General features: G+C 45.2%; 2 protein-coding genes across 2 annotated transcripts in view; both read left to right on the top strand.

Annotated features, from left to right (window-relative positions):
• LOC132571595 (zinc finger protein OZF-like) overlaps positions 1–22,502 on the top strand; it is a 388,663-nt gene that overhangs the window by 299,055 nt on the left and 67,106 nt on the right. The gene's annotated exons all lie outside the window — the stretch shown is intronic.
• LOC132570911 (zinc finger protein 420-like) overlaps positions 1–22,502 on the top strand; it is a gene marked incomplete at its 3' end in the record, with an annotated part of 56,761 nt that overhangs the window by 22,026 nt on the left and 12,233 nt on the right. Inside the window, exon 5 of the mRNA XM_060237548.1 lies at positions 5,301–5,439. Within this exon, the coding sequence (XP_060093531.1) occupies positions 5,301–5,439 (139 nt within the window). The remainder of the gene's footprint in view (positions 1–5,300; positions 5,440–22,502) is intronic.

Genomic DNA, 22,502 nt, shown 5'->3' with positions numbered 1-22,502 from the left:
ATTCGGCCTCTGCACCAGGAGGAGGAGGACAGGTGAGCGGAGCGAGGGGGGGGGGGTCGGCCAGGGAGGGGCATCCTGGTCCCCGATTGCCCCCCCCCCGTTCCTTCCCCGCCCCCTCCGCCCTCTGCCCCCAACCGCTGGATTGCATCCGCTCAGCTGCAAATGGAGGGCGGTGTCCCTGGGGCAGCAGGGGGGGTAGGGGAGGGGGGCCGTGCAAGGTTGCAATAGGCACTCAGAAGGGGGGGTTGGAAAGGACCTCCAGGGTCATCTAGTCCAACCCCCTGCACAATGCAGGAAACTCACAAACACCTCCCCCTAAATTCACAGGATCTTCATTGCTGTCAGATGGCCATCTAGCCTCTGTTGAGAAACCTCCAAGGAAGGAGAGCCCACCACCTCCCGAGGAAGCCTGTTCCACTGAGGAATCGCTCTGATTGAATTTGAACCCATTGGTTCTGGTCCTACCTTCTGGAAACAATTGCACGCCTTCCCAGCCCTCCTTCTTCTTCCTTCCCAGCCCCCCTTCAGATAAGAGGGCTCTGGCTGACCCAAGGCCATTCCAGCAGCTGCAAGTGGAGGAATGGGGAATCAAACCCGGATCTCCCAGACAAGAGTCCCTACAACTACACCAAACTGGCTCTCTGTTTGAGGCCAGGGAGGGACCTCAGATGAGGAAGGGCCACAGAGTCCTCCCCCCCCTCCCCAATACAGCCATATTCTCCCCGGAGACCTTGTGGTTTCAGGTCTTGCTAAAGGGGAAGCCAGCAAGAACCCAAAACTCGCTTTTTGATGGTTAGGAGACCGGGTGGGGTGAAATGAGATGGCTCCTTCGTGCCGGTTGGGTGGCCAGAATGCCAGGAATTTTGACTGCTTCTTCCCATCTCCCTGATTTGGGGTTTCCAATGTCCAGGGAGGGGCTGGAGATTGCCTAGAATTCCAAGTGGTCTCCAGACGACGGAGGCCGCTTTGAGGGCCTAAAGGGGCTGCTTTGGCAATCCCAGTCTGTGCCAGGGTCAGATTTACAGTTGCCCTAAACCAGCAGGGCACCGGTGCAACTTTGGTTGGGCATATCTCCTGGCACACTTGGTAGCCCCCCGGATAGTTCAAGGGCTGGGCTTAGGCTGGTTCCCATACAGGCTGGACTCTGGGAAAGAACTTCCTGACCGTTAGAGCGATTCCTCAGTGCAACAGGCTTCCTCCTTGGGAGGTGGTGGGCTCTCCTTCCTTGGAGGTTTCTCAACAGAGGCTGGATGGCCATCTGACAGCAATGAAGATCCTGTGAATTTAGGGGGAGGTGTTTGTGAGTTTCCTGCATTGTGCAGGGGGTTGGACTGGATGACCCTGGAGGTGCCTTCCAACTCTAGGATTCTTCGGGAGGTGGTGGGTTCTCCTTCCTTGGAGGTTTCTTAACAGAGCCTGGATGGCCATCTGACAGCAATGAAGATCCTGTGAATTCAGGGGGAGGTTTTTGTAAGTTTCCTGCATTGCGCAGGGGGTTGGACTAGATGAGCCTGGAGGTGCCTTCCAACTCTATGATTCTAAGGGTCCTTCTGCCAGGGTGAGTTGGGTCCCCCCCCCCTTCATGGGTGCTGGGACAGAGTTCTCACCTTACACTTCCAGCCTTTTGAAGAGATGCTTGAGATAGTAAAGGGGTCACCAGTCCCTCTGGTGCTTCTGGTTTCCCACAGGAATTAGGCCCCACGACAGACGGAGCCAAAGGAATGAGAGGCTCAGCTTGTAACATCTCTAAGAAGCCCACAGAGACTCTTAACTTCCCCCCAAAACACAAGGTGGCACATCTAAAATCCCTTGGCATGTGATACAGCAGAATAAAATTAAACCCGATCTACAAACCACAAGGAACTCTTTTGTTCTGATCGGCCAGGGCAATTCTCAGGTGTCCCCTGAGCGTATGTAGGTTTGTGATTTCGGGTGGTGTATCTCCAGTCTCCATTTTCCTTGTGACTTGTTCCTGTCTGTGTCTCTCCTTTTCCCCAGAGAGAAGCCTCTCTTCAGAGACAAGTGAACGAAGGCATCTTTCCACAGATGGAGGTGACTCCACAGACGGAGCAGGAGATGGAAGAGCAGGATCCAGAAAGACCTGGGACTGGCAAGAGAGCAAGGAAAAGCCCCTTTCTCCTCCAAGCTGGGAGTGGGGTTGAATTCCGGGAAAGGGCTGGGCCAGAGACCCTGGCTAAGGACACCGTGACCTCAGATGCGTGCAGCCGATGCTTCCAGCAGTTCCGTTACCATGAGGCCGATGGGCCCCGAGAGGTTTGCAGCCAGCTCCATGGACTTTGCAACCGGTGGCTGAAGCCAGAGAGGCACACCAAGAAGCAGATCCTGGACCTGGTGATCCTGGAGCAGTTCCTGACTCTCCTGCCCCAGGAAATGCAGAGCTGGGTCAGAGGATGTGGGCCGGAGACCAGTTCCCAGGCGGTGGCCCTGGCCGAAGGTTTCCTCCTGAGTCAGGCAGAGGAGAAGAGGCAGGCAGAACAGGTGAGGAGGTTGCCTCCAAAACGTCCAATTCAAGCGATGATATCTGGCCTTCTTCTAAAGGTTCCCTGCCAGATTTTCTTCTAGAGGATTTCTGATCGCTGCAAGTAACTCTCCAGGTCTCCTGATGGAAGGGTGCAGAGTCTGGGAGTGGGGCAGGATCCATTCCTTGGGCCTCTTTTCCATCCAATCTCTTACCCCTCCCCTCCCTGGCTGCTTTTTCAGATGTGGGCCTCATCCAGGAAGAAAGAAGCTACGTTCCCTGAGGCAGAAGGAGCTTCCTTGGAGCAAGGGCAGAGGGCGCAGGCTGTGGAGCGTGTCCAAGATGCCCTCCCCTGTGGTAAGGGGCTTTTGTGCCTATATACCAGGGGTGGCCAACGGTAGCTCTCCAGAAGTTTTTTCTTACAACTCCCATCAGCCCCAGCCATTGGCCATGCTGGCTGGGGCTGCTGGGAGTTGTAGGCAAAAAAAACATCTGGAGAGCTACCATTGGCCACCCCTGCTATATACCATTGGGGCACCCCATGAATTTGTTGCCTAGAGAGTTCGGGGGTGGGATTTAAATGTTTTCCCACACAGCACAGAGTCAAAACGTGGTCGTTCAGTTACTAATACTCGTCATTAGGTGATATGGCTTTTATTGATATACTGACATTCTCAAGGCAAGACGATTCTTGTGAAAACTAATAACGGTGGACACTCACCTTGTCTTATACCTTTCTCCCCTAGCCGTTACCCGCTTGAATACAAAGGCGCAAGGAAGCCATGCCTCCCGCCAAAACCCGTTCCCACGCCCCTTTCGCAGGTGCACACATCAGCAGACACACCTGTGACCTTGACTCTCTCTGAGACCAGGCAGAAGTAGGTTCCAACAGTGACAAAGAGACAGTTGCTAGGCAAAAGCAGAGGTCAGAAGAAGAAGAAGATGAAGAAGATATTGGATTTATATCCCGCCCTCCACTCCGAAGAGTCTCAGAGCGGCTCACAATCTCCTTTACCTTTCTCCCCCACAACAGACACCCTGTGAGGTGGGTGGGGCTGAGAGGGCTCTCCCAGCAGCTGCGCATTCAAGCACAGAGTCTCAGAGCGGCCTACAATCTCCTTTCCCTTCCTCCCCCACAACAGACACCCTGTGAGGTGGGTGGGGCTGAGAGAGCTCTCCCAAAAGCTGCCCTTTCAAGGCAGACGCTCAAAGTGGCCTATAATCTCCTTTATCTTCCTCTGCCAAAACAGACACCCTGTGAGGTGGGTGGGGCTGAGAGGGCTCTCACGGCAGCTGAGCTTTCAAGGACAACCTTTGCCAGAGCTATAGCTGACTCAAGGCCATTCCAGCAGGTGCAAATGTCCTTGAAATGTTCCAGATGTCGCATCTGGCTGAAAACATGTTTGTGAAGGCACACTCTGAAAACTTATTTGTATTAGCCAGTGTAGTGTGGTTAAGAGCGTGGACTCTAATCTGGGAGACGTAGTCTGATTCCCCACTCCTCCTCATGCAGCTGCGGAGTGACTTTGGGTCAGTCGAGTTCTCTTAGAGCTGTTCTCTCAAGAGTGGTTTCTGTCAGAGCTCTCTCAGCCCCTCCTACCCCACAGGTGCCTGTTGTGGGGAGTGGAAGGGAATGAGATTGTAAGCCACTCTGAGACCCTGAGTGAAGGGCGGGGTATAAATCCAGTCTCTTCTTCTGGCTTTGAGTCTCTAGATGCGCTCAAGTCACTTGTGGGCCAACGTAACAGTGATGTGTCGCGCATCGTCATTTCCACCCCCTCCGAAATACATCAGCAGCCTTTGTAATGCTTGAGGCTTTCAGGTCCCAGAATTTAGTATAAAATATTTCAAAATTTGAAAAGAGTCCAGTAGCACCGTTAAGACTAACAGATTTTATTGTAACATCAGCTTTTGAGAAACACAGCTCTTTTCTTAATTAAAAATGCGGTGAGTGAACAGAAGGCCAGGTTAAAAACGAGAATTCCTTATGTACCAGAACTATATTTACTAAATATTTGTCAAATCACATTACCCAAAAAAAATGAAAAGGCTGTTACTGCATATTATTACTATAGCGAGGGTACTGTATGCTAAATACTGGAAAAAGCCACAAACGCCAAGCAAAAACGAATTTTTGTCTAAATTAATGGAAGCAGCAGAAATGGATATGTTAACGTGTAGACTGAAAGGAGGAAATGTGAAAGAATGTAAAGAGACCTGGAATCTGATGTATTTATGGGCTAAACAATTAGGGTATGAAATGATATGAAAAAATGATAGCTCGATTAAATGTTTTATGTTAGTTAGTAGATATTGATGTGTAGGTGTGTATATTTTATTGTGTATGTTGTCCCTATATGTAAATTGTTTTGTAATAAATAAAATTTGTTTCCATGGTAATCCTAAAAAAAAAAAACAGAGGGCCAGGTTTCACATCCCTGGGAAGGGGGTGCACGAAGCAAGGTTCAAACAAGCCAATGGAATAGCAAGTCTCAGAAAACGCTCCTCATTCCTCCTTTGTCTCAGGAACAGGCAGTGGAGAGATGCTGTTGAGCCGTCGTCTTTTCAAAGGGGTGGAAACGGCTGCTGCACCTCCAATCCAGGTAGGAGAGATGAGATGTGCAGAGGACAACCTGGGCCCCTCCTCCTTTCTCAGGGGAACTTTTGCTCCTTCAGTTTCTAGAAGGTTTCTGGGTAAGAGAGGGTCTGCATACCATTCCCCCAAGCCTTACTTTCCGTACCTTCCCAGATACTCCCTTCCAGTGTGCAATCTCTGCCTGGCCTGACCTCTGATGAGGAGGGAATCTGCTTTTTCTTCCAGGGTCCCTTTTCCTTTGAGGAGGTGTCCGTCCCTTTCACGGAGGCAGAGTGGGCCCTGCTGGATCCGGACCAAAGAGCTCTGTACAGGGAAGTCATGCTGGAGAACTATGGGAACGTGGCCTCTCTGGGTAAGGACCTTTTATAGGCGCGAAAGGTGTGAATTCCGCCATTGTGATGAGGCATGAATCAAAACACTGAACAGCAATATGCCGTTTTGACTCCCTGTCGCGTTACTTGACCAGAGGCAACGGTGGCCGGTGGTGTAGTTATCACCCAAGCTAGAGAAGGGGTCCTGGACTGAGGTGAAGGTGGGATGAGAGGCCCTCAGAAAGACTCCAGAAGGGGCCAGATCCTCATTTCTCTGTTGCCAGCCTTTTTAACATACGTTTTCCCTGGACGATATTACGAACATTTGCTCTGACTGTGATCTGGAAATGATGAACCCCCTTATACTAGCTGGGATTCAGTAATAACCCATTATGGGGGGAAATACAACGGGTGGTGGTGTCAAGCAGCGATATTTCTCAATAATCAAGCTTTTGTTATTGAATCAAAAGTTGCTTTATTGAATAAAATGGATAAAAGGAAGTCCTTCTTCACCCAAAGGGTGATTAACATGTGGAATTCACTGCCACAGGAGGTGGTGGCGGCTACAAGCATAACCAGCTTCAGGAGGGGGTTGGATAAATATATGGAGCAGAGGTCCATCAGCGGCTATTAGCCACAGTGTGTGTATATATATGTGTGTGTGTGTGTGTGTGTGTGTGTGTGTATGTATGTATATATATATATATATATATATATATATATATATATATATATATATATATATAAAATTTTTGGCCACTGTGTGACTGGATGGGCCACTGACCAGATCCAACATGGCTTCGGGGACAAAAGGTGGGGACAAAGGGTGGCAATTGGGGGCGAGCGGTCCCAGAGGCGCACACTGGATTGTGGAGTGCCTCAGGGGGCAGTTCTCCCACCAATGCTATTTAAATCTATATGCGCCCCCTTGCCCAGATTGCCAGGAGACATGGACTTGGGTGCCATCAATATGCAGATGACACCCAACTCTACCTGCTGATGGACAGCCGGCCTGACTGCGTCCCAGAGAATTTAGACCGGGCCATGCAGGATATGGAAACTTGGTTGAGGAGGAGCGGGCTGAAATTGAATCCAGCGAAGACAGAAGTCCTTTGTCTGGGTCGGGGCGCTCGGGAAGGGGAAATACCTCTCCCGGTCTTCGACGGGTTAAGAGCCTGGGAGTTTTACTGGAGCCTTCACTATCGAATAAACAATTTTATTAGTAACATATGGTAGTAGAACTATAACTACAACTTATAAAAAGCTTAATATATATTAAGAAAAAGACCATCATTCTACCCCACATCTTACTTTCTCCCACCCCTCCCCCAATTACTTGACCCCCGCCAGTGTTATTTTCTTTAAAAAAACAGATATTAAAGGTACCCTTAACTATCAAGAAAAAAAACGAAACAAAAAAGAAACATAGGGAAGAAGAACCCCCTTCAAGAATTGTATTGTTATCTTAAAAATCTTAATCCTCAAAAATTGTCCAATGTCCTTTTATTTTCCACTCTTTCTCTACATATCTTCTGAATTTCTTCCACTCTTGGTTAAAAAGTTCTAAATCACAGTCTCTTAATTTTCTTGTTAATTTGTCCATTTCACTCCATGACATAACTTTCATAATCCAGTCCCATTTTTCTGGTATTTTTTCTTGCTTCCACAACTGCGCATACAATGTCCTAGCAGCTGAGAGCAAGTACCATATTAATGTTCTATCTTCTTTTGGAAATTTTTCCATTTGTAATCCCAGCAGAAAAGTCTCTGCCTCTTTATTGAATTCATATCCCAGGATCTTAGATATCTCTTGTTGAATCATTTGCCAAAACATTTTAGCTCTTTCACAAGTCCACCACATATGGTAGAAAGAACCTTCATGCTTTTTACATTTCCAGCACCTATCTGGCATCTTATTGTTCATCTTTGCTAATTTTTTTGGAGTCATATACCATCTATACATCATCTTAAAACAGTTCTCTTTAATACTATGACATGTTGCGAGTTTCATGGAATTTTTCCACAGATATTCCCAAGATTCCATCTTTATTTCTTTATTTACATTAATTGCCCATTTTATCATTTGAGATTTCACTACTTCATCTTCTGTAGCCCATTGTAAAAGTAATTTGTACACTTTTGAAATTAATTTCTCATTATCTCCAAGCAGAACTCTTTCCATTTCTGTTTGTTCTTTCCTTATTCCTTCAGCTTTGATATCATTCTCCATCAAACTTTTTATTTGTTGCATTTGAAACCAATCATATTTATAGTTTAGTTCTTCTGCAGTTTTCAATTCTATTTTCCCGCTTTGTATTTTTAGTAACTGGTTGTATGATAGTTGTTTTTCCTTGACTGTTTTGGCCGTTAACTTTATCACTTCAGCCGGCACTATCCATAAAGGTCTCCTCTCATCACCATATTTCTTGTACTTTATCCACACATTTAATAAGCTACTCCTTATATAATGGTGAGAGAAAAGACCGTCCATCTTCTTTTTTCCATAGTACAAATATGCATGCCAGCCGAATTTTTTTCCATGGCCTTCTAACATTAGAAGTTTTTTATTTAATAACGTTATCCATTCTTTTAACCATACTAAACAAATTGCTTCATGATACAGTTTCAAATCTGGTAATTGGAATCCACCTCTCTCTTTCGCATCTATCAGGACTTTCATTTTAATTCTAGGTTTCCTCCCGGCCCACACGAATTCCGAAATTTTTCTTCGCCATTTATCAAATTGCTTAGCATCTTTCACAATGGGGATGGTTTGAAACAGATACATAATCCTTGGTAAAATATTCATTTTTACTGCAGCTATTCTACCCAACAGTGACAAATTGAGCTTGTTCCACTTTAGCATATCTTCTTCTATTTTACGCCATAGCTTTTCATAATTGTTCTTAAACAAATCAATATTTTTCATTGTTATCTCTACCCCTAGGTATTTTACCTTAGAGGTAACTTCACAACCCGTTAGTCTTTGTAGTTCTTGTTGTCTATTTTTCTGCATATTCTTACATAAGATTTTTGATTTTTCTTTGTTTATATAAAGTCCCGCCAACTCCCCAAACTCTTGTATTCTCATTAACAACAAAGGTGTAACTTGTAAAGGATTTTCATTTATAAACATTATATCATCTGCAAATGCTCTGTATTTATAGGTAAATCCTTTTATTTGTAGTCCTTCTAAATCTTTTTCTTCTTGAATCTGCATTAGTAAAATTTCAAGAGTCATTATAAACAGCAATGGCGAAAGCGGGCAGCCTTGTCTGGTACCTTTACTAATTTTCATTTCATCTGTAAGATCTGCGTTGATGCACAGCCTTGCACTTTGTTCAGAATATATTGCCTTTATCATTCTTATAAAACTTTCTCCAAGCTCCATTTTTTCCATCACTGCAAACATAAAGTCCCAATTTAAATTGTCAAATGCTTTTTCTGCATCCGCAAAGAATAGCGCTACTTCCTTTTCTGGATGTCTTTCATAATATTCTACAATATTTACAACAGTTCTAATATTGTCTCTTATTTGTCTTTTGGGAAGAAAACCGGCTTGGTCCTCTTTTATAAAATTTATCAAATATTGCTTAAGACGTTCTGCCAGAATTCTTGTAAATATTTTATAATCATTGTTCAAAAGTGAAATTGGTCTGTAATTTTTCACATTTGTAACATCTCTTTCTTCTTTAGGTATCAAAGAAATAACAGCTTCTTTCCATGTATTTGGTACCTTCCCTTTGACTCTTATTGCATTCATCAGCTTCTGTAATTTTGGTATTAATTCATCTTTAAACATTTTAAAATACTTGGCTGTATAACCGTCTGGCCCGGGAGCTTTATCATTTTTCATCACGTTGATTGCTGCCTCAATTTCTATTTTTTCAATTGGGTCATTCAAAATTTTTCTCATATTCTCAGTTAATGGCTCAATTTTTATTTTCTGTAGATATTCATCTATCTTTTTTCTCTTTACTTCAGCACCTTTAAACAGCTTGGCATAATACTTAAAAAATTCTCTTTTTATTCCCTCTTGAGTAACTACGTCTCTTTCATCTATCACAATTCTATTAATTATTTTATTTTCCCTCTTTTTTTTCAGCTGCCACGCCAAGTATTTCCCCGTCTTATTTGCTCCTTCAAACGATTTTTGCTGGAGCCTTTTCAAGTTCCATTCTACTTCTTTGTTTAATAAATGTCTTAGTTGAGTTTGCAATATTGAAATTTCCCTTAAAATTTTCTTTTTCCCTGGTCTTTTCCTCAGCTCTCCTTCTTTTTTCTTTATTTCATTTTGAATATCCAGTAGTTGTTTTTCTTTTTCCCTTTTATCTTTATTGTTCAAAGTAATCAGCAACCCTCTCATTACTGCTTTATAAGCATCCCAGACCGTCTGAAAATCGATATCTTCTTTATCATTCACTTGGAAAAATTCTTTAGTTTCTTTCCCTAGGAAAGTCACTGTTTCTTTGTTCTGTAGCAAGTCTTCATTCAATCTCCATCTTCTCAATCTTTTGGACAGTTTTGTAATCCACATTATTGGGTTATGGTCAGTGCCAATTTTAGGCAAAATCTCTATCTTTCTTGTTATGAGGCCTAAATCTCTGGTTCCCCATAGCATGTCAATTCTAGAAAATGTCTTATGTCTTGCAGAAAAAAAAGTATAGTCCCGCACTTCAGGGTTAAACTTTCTCCATATGTCCTCCAAATTTTCCTGTTTTACTAATTCAAAAAAAGACTTTGGCAATTTTCCTTCTTTTCCACTATTTTTTTTCCCTCCGGATCTATCCAATGAGTTCTCAACTGTTCCATTAAAATCTCCCATTAAGAGTATTTGATCGTAGGTCAACTCATCTAGTTGTTGTGTAATGTCTTAAAAAAAAACATCTTTTGCACCATTAGGTGCATATAGTCCCAATAACAGCGTTTTTTTCCCATTTGATGTTATTTCCACTGCTACAAATCTTCCATCCTTATCTTTAAATACCAATTTTGGCTCCAGGTCTTGTTTAATATAAAAAACTACTCCCCTTTTTTTCTGGTCAGCTAACGAAAAAAATTCCCTTCCCAATTGTTTGTTCCATAAAAATTTATAATCCTTTTGTTTAATGTGGACTTCTTGCAAACAAATTATATTGCAATTTTGCTTTTTAATCCAATGAAAGGTTGCCCTTCTTTTTTGTGGTGAATTTAGTCCATTAACATTCCAAGACAATAGTTTGTAATCCATCATGGTGCAAATTCTTTATTTTCTTCAAAAAATCTCCTCAGTTCTCGGGTATTTGTGATCGTGACTCTCTTCCCCTGAAGTTCAAAGCTCACACCCTCGGGGATTATCCATCTATACCTTGTGCCATTGTCTTTCAATTTTTCTGTCAACTTTTTATATGTTCTCCTGTCATTTATCACTTCTTTCGGTAGCTCCTTCATAATTCTCACTCTGCTACCTCTTACTATCAATGATTGTTCAAAGTTTCTCTTCATAATCCTTCCCACCATTTCCTTTGTCATGAATCTTACAACCACATCTCTTGGTAAGTTATTTTTTTTGGCATATAGCGAGTTGACTCTATAGATGTGATCATACATGCTTTTAGTCTTATCAGGGTCTTCTTCTAAGAATTCTGCGATTATGTTTGTTATATATCCTTTCAAATCATCCTTCTCTTCCTCAGGTACTCCTCTCAAACGTAGCTGATTTTCCATTAATTTGCAGTCGTGAATCGTCACTTTTTCTTGTACTTTCAGCAAGGTGGTATCATGTGTTTTAACTTTCTCCTCCACCTCCTGTACTTTCTTGTCTATTTTCCCAATTTGGTTTTTGAGGTCATCCACTTCTTTTTTAATCACTGTAGTAAGTTCTTCCTTCAACTCTTCCATCATTTTCTTAACTCCTTTCATAATCCTGGCTTCCATAGCCTCCATTTGGTCTTGCATTTTATCTAATGAAAGGGCTCTTGTTCGGGGCTGCCTGGGCTCTGACATTTAAGCAAAGAGCAAGGGGGATGCAATTAAAATACCAAAAATTTCCGTCGCACAATTTGCAAATTTGACTACCAAGTTCAGAAGGTCTAAATTTTCTCTCTCAATTAAACTTTGTTCTGTTTTCTTCTGAGCTTCCCAGGCCCAGATATAAATTTTTGAAGAATTTTTCCCCTTTAAAAAAATGACGAAATTTTTGACCTCACCAATTTAAAATCTGACAGTCAGGTTCAATAGAGCAGGGCTTGCCCTTTCCAGCAAGCCCAATTTCGCTGGTTTCTGAGCCCCCAAAGCAAAGATATTTAACAAAAAAGTCTTTAAAAAATCCAAAATGGCGGCCGCGATTTTTTCTCCTTTTAAAGATTTTTTTTCCCCTTTTAAAATCACCCCAGGAGCCCACCAATAATGTAGTCAATAGTTCTTATCTTCTTACCCTTTTCCCTGTCGTTTCTGTCACTTTTTAAAGTCCCAAATCTTTTTAAAACGATGTTTTAAATTGGACCTCCCAGCAATGGCTGCCGATGTTTCTCTATGATGTAGAGTAGGCTTTTTTCTTTACTGCTTCCTGTCTCTGTCACCTTCAACCTTATAGATTGCTTGACGCACTTCCTGTCTTGCTCAGTAGAGTTAAAGGACTGTTCCAGTTTATTCCTGCGCAGTATGGTTGTTTACATTCCACAAATCGTAAGTAGACACAACAATGATTTCTCTTCAATTTTTAGCAGTTTTTAACACTGTCTTTTATGTCAAAATAGTCCAAACTTCACCCTTCCCTTCTTCTACTTGCAAGTTTTATATTTTCCCCTTATTTCCACCTTTAAAACGTCTCTTTAGTCTGTAAATAGCTCCGGAGTGAAAGAAGAGTTTCTGTACCTTTTTTCCTCTGTTTATCCAAGTTCCACTGGTCTTCCAAGACTTTAGTTGTTTAAAAATGTCCCAGAAGGTTAGGATCGTGACGAGCTTATGCCAAATCCATGGCTCTGAGAGATCTTGCAGACGATAATTTTGCAAACTTCTGAGACTCCTCAAAGCCTCAAAGGACCCTTCTCCAAAGCTCCTTTTCAGCCAAGGTAAATCTCTTCTAAAGTTTTTAGTGCAAGTCTTGGACCTTTCTCTCACTGAGAAAGGTAGGCAGTGGGCTTTGGTTTGCCCTCCACTACCCCGAACAAGACCTTCAGCTTGCTCCCGTTACGAGAGACAACTCAGCTCGCCATTTTCCTCCCCGGAAGTGCTCGGAGCCTTCACTATCAATGGAGGCCCAGATTGTAGCCACTGCCAAGTCAGCCTTTTTCCATCTAAGGCGGGCAAAGCAGTTGGCTCCCTTCATAGAGCGCCAAGATCTGGCAACGGTGCTTCATGCAACGGTCACCTCGAGACTGGATTACTGCAATGCCCTCTACATGGGGCTGCCTCTGTACCGAACCTGGAAGCTGCAGCCGGTGCAGAATGCAGCGGCTAGACTGTTGTTGGGGCTTCCTAAATGGGAGCACATACAGCCTGGACTGCGCGAACTGCACTGGCTGCCAGTTATATACCGAGTCCGTTACAAAGGGCTGGTCATTACCTTTAAAGCCCTATATGGTCGAGGAGCTGCCTACCTTAGGGACCGTCTCTCCCCATATGAACCCCAGAGAGCACTGAGGTCAGCCGGGAAAAACTTGTTGACTTCCCCAGGACCGAGAGAGGTGAAGCTGCAAAGCACCCGTAACCAGGCCATCATAAAAAACAAACATAGTATTAGCACTTTTATCAATTTAATATAAATTAATTTTTAAAGACTTAACCAGAATTTTAATTGAAAAGTTTATAATGTTTGAATGTGATTTTATTCATCTCTGTATCATCTCTGTATAATTAAAACTTGAACGGTGCTATTAGCTGCCCTAAGCCTGCTCCGGTGGGGAGGGCGGGATACAAATAAAACTTTGTTGTTGTTGTTGTTGTTGGATGGGCCATTGGCCTGATCCAACATGGCTTCTCCTATGTGACACAGAGTGTTGGACTGGATGGGCCACTGGCCTGATCCAACAGGGCTTCTCTTATGTTCTTATGTGACACAGAGTGTTGGACTGGATGGGCCATTGGCCTGATCCAACATGGCTTCTCCTATGTGACACAGAGTGTTGGACTGGATGGGCCATTGGCCTGATCCAACATGGCTTCTCTTATGTTCTTATGTGACACAGAGTGTTGGACTGGATGGGCCACTGGCCTGACCCAACGTGGCTTCCCTTAGGTTCTTATGTGACACAGAGTGTTGGACTGGATGGGCCACTGGCCTGACCCAATGTGGCTTCTCTTAGGTTCTTATGTGACACAGAGTGTTGGACTGGATGGGCCATTGGCCTGATCCAACATGGCTTCTCTTAGGTTCTTATGTGACACAGATGTGCTGGACTGGATGGGCCATTGGCCTGACCCAACGTGGCTTCTCTTAGGTTCTTATGTGACACAGAGAGTTGGCCTGGAGGAGCCACTGGCCTGATCCAACATGGATTCTCTTATGAGACCCAGAGTATTGGACTGGATGGGCCACTGGCCTGATCCAACAGGGCTTCTCTTATGTGACACAGAGTGTTGGACTGGATGGGCCATTTGCCTGATCCAACATGGCTTCTCTTATGTTCTTATGTGACACAGAGTGTTGGACTGGATGGGCCACTGGCCTGATCCAACAGGGCTTCTCTTTTGTTCTTATGTGACACAGAGTGTTGGACTGGATGGGCCACTGGCCTGATCCAACATGGCTTCTCTTATGTTCTTATGTGAAACAGAGTGTTGGACTGGATGGGCCACTGGCCTGATCCAACAGGGCTTCTCTTATGTTCTTATGTGACACAGAGTGCTGGACTGGATGGGCCATAGGCCTGATCCAACATGGCTTCTCTTATGTTCTTATGTGACACAGAGTGTTGGACTGGATGGGCCATTGGCCTGATCCAATATGGCTTCTCTTATGTTCTTATGTGACTCAGAGTGTTGGACTGGATGGGCCACTGGCCTGATCCAACAGGGCTTCTTTTATGTGACACAGAGTGTTGGACTGGATGGGCCATTGGCCTGATCCAACATGGCTTCTCTTATGTTCTTATGTGACACAGAGTGCTGGACTGGATGGGCCATTGGCCTGATCCAATATGGCTTCTCTTATGTTCTTACGTGACACAGAGTATTGGACTGGATGTGCTTTTGGCCTGATCCAATATGACTTCTCTTATATTCTTTTGTGACACAGAGTGTTGGACTGGATGGGCCATTGGCCTGATCCAACATTGCTTCTCTTATGTTCGTATGTGACACAGAGTGTTGGACTGGATGGGCCATTGGCCTGATCCAATATGGCTTCTCTTATGTTCTTATGTGACTGAGAGTGTTGGACTGGATGGGCCACTGGCCTGATCCAACAGGGCTTCTCTTATGTGACACAGAGTGTTGGACTGGATGGGCCATTGGCCTGATCCGACATGGCTTCTCTTATGTGACACAGAGTATTGGACTGGATGGGCCATGGGCCTGATCCAACATGGCTTCTCTTATGTGACACAGAGTATTGGACTGGATGGGCCATTGGCCTGATCCAACATGGCTTGTCTTATGTGACACAGAGTGTTGGACTGGATGGGCCATTGGCCTGATCCAACATGGCTTCTCTTATGTTCTTATCTGACTCAGAGTGTTGGACTGGATGGGCCATTGGCCTGATCCGACATGACTTCTCTTATGTTCTTCTGTGACACAGAGTGCTGGACTGGATGGGCCATTGGCATGATCCAATATGACTTCCCTTATGTTCTTACGTGACACAGAGTGTTGGACTGGATGTGCTTTTGGCCTGATCCAATATGGCTTCTCTTATGTTCTTTTGTGACACAGAGTGTTGGACTGGATGGGCCATTAGCCTGATCCAACATTGCTTCTCTTATGTTCTTATGTGACAGAGAGTGTTGGACTGGATGTGCTATTGGCCTGATCCAACATGGCTTCTCTTACGTTCTTATGTGACACAGAGTGTTGGACTGGATGGGACACTGGCCTGATCCAACAGGGCTTCTCTTATGTTCTTATGTGACACAGAGTGTTGGACAGGATGGGCCATTGGCCTAATCCAACAGGGCTTCTCTTATGTTCTTATGTGACACAGAGTGTTGGACTGGATGGGCCACTGGCCTGATCCAACAGGGCTTCTCTTATGTTCTTATGTGACACAGAGTGTTGGACTGGATGGGCCACTGGCCTGATCCAACATGGCTTCTCTTATGCTCTTATGTGACACAGAGTGTTGGACTGGATGGGACACTGGCCTGATCCAACAGGGCTTCTCTTATGTTCTTATGTGACACAGAGTGTTGGACTGGATGGGCCATTGGCCTGATCCAATATGGCTTTTCTTATGTTCTTACGTGACACAGAGTGTTGGACTGGATGTGCTTTTGGTCTGATCCAATATGGCTTCTCTTATGTTCTTTTGTGACAGAGAGTGTTGGACTGGATGGGCCATTAGCCTGATCCAACATTGCTTCTCTTATGTTCTTATGTGACACAGAGTGTTGGACTGGATGTGCTATTGGCCTGATCCAACATGGCTTCTCTTATGTTCTTATGTGACACAGAGTGTTGGACTGGATGTGCTATTGGCCTGATCCAACATGGCTTCTCTTATGTTCTTATGTGACACAGAGTGTTGGACTGGATGGGCCACTGGCCTGATCCAACATGGCTTCTCTTATGTTCTTATGTGACACAGAGTGTTGGACTGGATGGGACACTGGCCTGATCCAACAGGGCTTCTCTTATGTTCTTATGTGACACAGAGTGTTGGACTGGATGGGCCATTGGCCTGATCCAGTATGGCTTCTCTTATGTTCTTATGTGACACAGAGTGTTGGACTGGATGGGCCATTAGCCTGATCCAACATTGCTTCTCTTATGTTCTTATGTGACAGAGAGTGTTGGACTGGATGTGCTATTGGCCTGATCCAACATGGCTTCTCTTACGTTCTTATGTGACACAGAGTGTTGGACTGGATGGGCCACTGGCCTGATCCAACAGGGCTTCTCTTATGTTCTTATGTGACACAGAGTGTTGGACAGGATGGGCCATTGGCCTAATCCAACAGGGCTTCTCTTATGTTCTTATGTGACACAGAGTGTTGGACTGGATGGGCCACTGGCCTGATCCAACAGGGCTTCTCTTATGTTCTTATGTGACACAGAGTGTTGGACTGGATGGGCCACTGGCCTGATCCAACATGGCTTCTCTTATGTTCTTATGTGACACAGAGTGTTGGACTGGATGGGACACTGGCCTGATCCAACAGGGCTTCTCTTATGTTCTTATGTGACACAGAGTGTTGGACTGGATGGGCCATTGGCCTGATCCAATATGGCTTTTCTTATGTTCTTACGTGACACAGAGTGTTGGACTGGATGTGCTTTTGGTCTGATCCAATATGGCTTCTCTTATGTTCTTTTGTGACAGAGAGTGTTGGACTGGATGGGCCATTAGCCTGATCCAACATTGCTTCTCTTATGTTCTTATGTGACACAGAGTGTTGGACTGGATATGCTATTGGCCTGATCCAACATGGCTTCTCTTATGTTCTTATGTGACACAGAGTGTTGGACTGGATGTGCTATTGGCCTGATCCAACATGGCTTCTCTTATGTTCTTATGTGACACAGAGTGTTGGACTGGATGGGCCACTGGCCTGATCCAACATGGCTTCTCTTATGTTCTTATGTGACACAGAGTGTTGGACTGGATGGGACACTGGCCTGATCCAACAGGGCTTCTCTTATGTTCTTATGTGACACAGAGTGTTGGACTGGATGGGCCATTGGCCTGATCCAGTATGGCTTCTCTTATGTTCTTATGTGACACAGAGTGTTGGACTGGATGTGCTATTGGCCTGATCCAACATGGCTTCTCTTATGTTCTTATGTGACACAGAGTGTTGGACTGGATGGGCCATTAGCCTGATCCAACATTGCTTCTCTTATGTTCTTATGTGACACAGAGTGTTGGACTGGATGTGCTATTGGCCTGATCCAACATGGCTTCTCTTATGTTCTTATGTGACACAGAGTGTTGGACTGGATGGGCCACTGGCCTGATCCGACATGGCTTCTCTTATGTTCTTATGTGACACAGAGTGTTGGACTGGATGGGACACTGGCCTGATCCAACAGGGCTTCTCTTATGTTCTTATGTCACACAGAGTGTTGGACTGGATGGGCCATTGGCCTGATCCAATATGGCTTCTCTTATGTTCTTATGTGACACAGAGTGTTGGACTGGATGGGCCACTGGCCTGATCCAACAGGGCTTCTCTTTTGTTCTTATGTGACACAGAGTGCTGGACTGGATGGGCCATTGGCCTGATCCAACATGGCTTCTCTTATGTTCTTATGTGATACAGAGTGCTGGACTGGATGGGCCATTGGCCTGATCCAATATGGCTTCTCTTATGCTCTTACGTGACACAGAGTGTTGGACTGGATGTGCTTTTGTCCTGATCCAATATGGCTTCTCTTATGTTCTTATGTGACACAGAGTGTTGGACTGGATGGGCCACTGGCCTGATCCAACAGGGCTTCTCTTTTGTTCTTATGTGACACAGAGTGTTGGACTGGATGGGCCACTGGCCTGATCCAACAGGGCTTCTCTTATGTTCTTACGTGACACAGAGTGTTGGACTGGATGTGCTTTTGGCCTGATCCAACATGGCTTCCCTTATGTTCTTTTGTGACACAGAGTGTTGGACTGGATGGGCCATTGGCCTGATCCAACATGGCTTCTCTTATGTTCTTATGTGACACAGAGTGTTGGACTGGATGTGCTATTGGCCTGATCCAACATGGCTTCTCTTATGTTCTTATGTGACACAGAGTGTTGGACTGGATGGGCCATTGGCCTGATCCAACATGGCTTCTCTTATGTTCTTATGTGACACAGAGTGTTGGACTGGATGGGCCACTGGTCTGATCCAACAGGGCTTCTCTTTTGTTCTTATGTGACACAGAGAGTTGGACTGGATGGGCCACTGGCCTGATCCAACAGGGCTTCTCTTATGTGAAACAGAGTGTTGGACTGGATGGGCCATTGGCCTGATCTAACATGGCTTCTCTTATGTTCTTATGTGACACAGAGTGTTGGACTGGATGGGCCACTGGCCTGATCCAACAGGGCTTCTCTTATGTTCTTATGTGACACAGAGTGCTGGACTGGATGGGCCATTGGCCTGATCCAACATGGCTTCTCTTATGTTCTTATGTGACACAGAGTGTTGGACTGGATGTGCTATTGGCCTGATCCAACATAGCTTCTCTTATGTTCTTATGTGACACAGAGTGTTGAACTGGATGGGCCATTGGCCTGATCCAATATGGCTTCTCTTATGCTCTTACGTGACACAGAGTGTTGGACTGGATGTGCTTTTGTCCTGATCCAATATGGCTTCTCTTATGTTCTTTTGTGACACAGAGTGTTGGACTGGAAGGGCCATTAGCCTGATCCAACATTGCTTCTCTTATGTTCTTATGTGACACAGAGTGTTGGACTGGATGTGCTATTGGCCTGATCCAACATGGCTTCTCTTATGTTCTTATGTGACACAGAGTGTTGGACTGGATGGGCCACTGGCCTGATCCAACATGGCTTCTCTTATGTTCTTATGTGACACAGAGTGTTGGACTGGATGGGCCACTGGCCTGATCCAACAGGGCTTCTCTTATGTTCTTACGTGACACAGAGTGTTGGACTGGATGTGCTTTTGGCCTGATCCAACATGGCTTCCCTTATGTTCTTTTGTGACACAGAGTGTTGGACTGGATGGGCCATTGGCCTGATCCAACATGGCTTCTCTTATGTTCTTATGTGACACAGAGTGTTGGACTGGATGTGCTATTGGCCTGATCCAACATGGCTTCTCTTATGTTCTTATGTGACACAGAGTGTTGGACTGGATGGGCCATTGGCCTGATCCAACATGGCTTCTCTTATGTTCTTATGTGACACAGAGTGTTGGACTGGATGGGCCACTGGCCCGATCCAACAGGGCTTCTCTTTTGTTCTTATGTGACACAGAGAGTTGGACTGGATGGACCACTGGCCTGATCCAACAGGGCTTCTCTTATGTGAAACAGAGTGTTGGACTGGATGGGCCATTGGCCTGATCTAACATGGCTTCTCTTATGTTCTTATGTGACACAGAGTGTTGGACTGGATGGGCCACTGGCCTGATCCAACAGGGCTTCTCTTATGTTCTTATGTGACACAGAGTGCTGGACTGGATGGGCCATTGGCCTGATCCAATATGGCTTCTCTTATGTTCTTATGTGACACAGAGTGTTGGACTGGATGTGCTATTGGCCTGATCCAACATAGCTTCTCTTATGTTCTTATGTGACACAGAGTGCTGAACTGGATGGGCCATTGGCCTGATCCAATATGGCTTTTCTTATGTTCTTACGTGACACAGAGTGTTGGACTGGATGTGCTTTTGGTCTGATCCAATATGGCTTCTCTTATGTTCTTTTGTGACAGAGAGTGTTGGACTGGATGGGCCATTAGCCTGATCCAACATTGCTTCTCTTATGTTCTTATGTGACACAGAGTGTTGGACTGGATGTGCTATTGGCCTGATCCAACATGGCTTCTCTTATGTTCTTATGTGACACAGAGTGTTGGACTGGATGGGCCATTGGCCTGATCCAACATGGCTTCTCTTATGTTCTTATGTGACACAGAGTGTTGGACTGGATGGGCCACTGGCCTGATCCAACAGGGCTTCTCTTTTGTTCTTATGTGACACAGAGTGCTGGACTGGATGGGCCATTGGCCTGATCCAACATGGCTTCTCTTATGTTCTTATGTGATACAGAGTGCTGGACTGGATGGGCCATTGGCCTGATCCAATATGGCTTCTCTTATGCTCTTACGTGACACAGAGTGTTGGACTGGATGTGCTTTTGTCCTGATCCAATATGGCTTCTCTTATGTTCTTATGTGACACAGAGTGTTGGACTGGATGGGCCACTGGCCTGATCCAACAGGGCTTCTCTTTTGTTCTTATGTGACACAGAGTGTTGGACTGGATGGGCCACTGGCCTGATCCAACAGGGCTTCTCTTATGTTCTTACGTGACACAGAGTGTTGGACTGGATGTGCTTTTGGCCTGATCCAACATGGCTTCCCTTATGTTCTTTTGTGACACAGAGTGTTGGACTGGATGGGCCATTGGCCTGATCCAACATGGCTTCTCTTATGTTCTTATGTGACACAGAGTGTTGGACTGGATGTGCTATTGGCCTGATCCAACATGGCTTCTCTTATGTTCTTATGTGACACAGAGTGTTGGACTGGATGGGCCATTGGCCTGATCCAACATGGCTTCTCTTATGTTCTTATGTGACACAGAGTGTTGGACTGGATGGGCCACTGGCCTGATCCAACAGGGCTTCTCTTTTGTTCTTATGTGACACAGAGTGCTGGACTGGATGGGCCATTGGCCTGATCCAACATGGCTTCTCTTATGTTCTTATGTGATACAGAGTGCTGGACTGGATGGGCCATTGGCCTGATCCAATATGGCTTCTCTTATGCTCTTACGTGACACAGAGTGTTGGACTGGATGTGCTTTTGTCCTGATCCAATATGGCTTCTCTTATGTTCTTTTGTGACACAGAGTGTTGGACTGGATGGGCCATTAGCCTGATCCAACATTGCTTCTCTTATGTTCCTATGTGACACAGAGTGTTGGACTGGATGTGCTATTGGCCTGATCCAACATGGCTTCTCTTATGTTCTTATGTGACACAGAGTGTTGGACTGGATGGGCCACTGGCCTGATCCAACAGGGCTTCTCTTTTGTTCTTATGTGACACAGAGTGTTGGACTGGATGGGCCACTGGCCTGATCCAACAGGGCTTCTCTTATGTTCTTACGTGACACAGAGTGTTGGACTGGATGTGCTTTTGGCCTGATCCAACATGGCTTCCCTTATGTTCTTTTGTGACACAGAGTGTTGGACTGGATGGGCCATTGGCCTGATCCAACATGGCTTCTCTTATGTTCTTATGTGACACAGAGTGTCGGACTGGATGTGCTATTGGCCTGATCCAACATGGCTTCTCTTATGTTCTTATGTGACACAGAGTGTTGGACTGGATGGGCCATTGGCCTGATCCAACATGGCTTCTCTTATGTTCTTATGTGACACAGAGTGTTGGACTGGATGGGCCACTGGTCTGATCCAACAGGGCTTCTCTTTTGTTCTTATGTCACACAGAGAGTTGGACTGGATTGGCCACTGGCCTGATCCAACAGGGCTTCTCTTATGTGAAACAGAGTGTTGGACTGGATGGGCCATTGGCCTGATCTAACATGGCTTCTCTTATGTTCTTATGTGACACATAGTGTTGGACTGGATGGAACACTGGCCTGATCCAACACGGCTTCTCTTATGTTCTTATGTGACACAGAGTGCTGGACTGGATGGGCCATTGGCCTGATCCAACATGGCTTCTCTTATGTTCTTATGTGACACAGAGTGTTGGACTGGATGTGCTATTGGCCTGATCCAACATAGCTTCTCTTATGTTCTTATGTGACACAGAGTGTTGAACTGGATGGGCCATTGGCCTTATCCAATATGGCTTCTCTTATGCTCTTACGTGACACAGAGTGTTGGACTGGATGTGCTTTTGTCCTGATCCAATATGGCTTCTCTTATGTTCTTTTGTGACACAGAGTGTTGGACTGGAAGGGCCATTAGCCTGATCCAACATTGCTTCTCTTATGTTCTTATGTGACACAGAGTGTTGGACTGGATGTGCTATTGGCCTGATCCAACATGGCTTCTCTTATGTTCTTATGTGACACAGAGTGTTGGACTGGATGGGCCACTGGCCTGATCCAACATGGCTTCTCTTATGTTCTTATGTGACACAGAGTGTTGGACTGGATGGGCCACTGGCCTGATCCAACAGGGCTTCTCTTATGTTCTTACGTGACACAGAGTGTTGGACTGGATGTGCTTTTGGCCTGATCCAACATGGCTTCCCTTATGTTCTTTTGTGACACAGAGTGTTGGACTGGATGGGCCATTGGCCTGATCCAACATGGCTTCTCTTA

Source organism: Heteronotia binoei, chromosome 5, assembly GCF_032191835.1.
Source record: "Heteronotia binoei isolate CCM8104 ecotype False Entrance Well chromosome 5, APGP_CSIRO_Hbin_v1, whole genome shotgun sequence".
Classification (NCBI taxonomy): Eukaryota; Metazoa; Chordata; class Lepidosauria; order Squamata; family Gekkonidae; genus Heteronotia; species Heteronotia binoei.
This window is presented reverse-complemented; position numbering and strand designations above follow the sequence as displayed.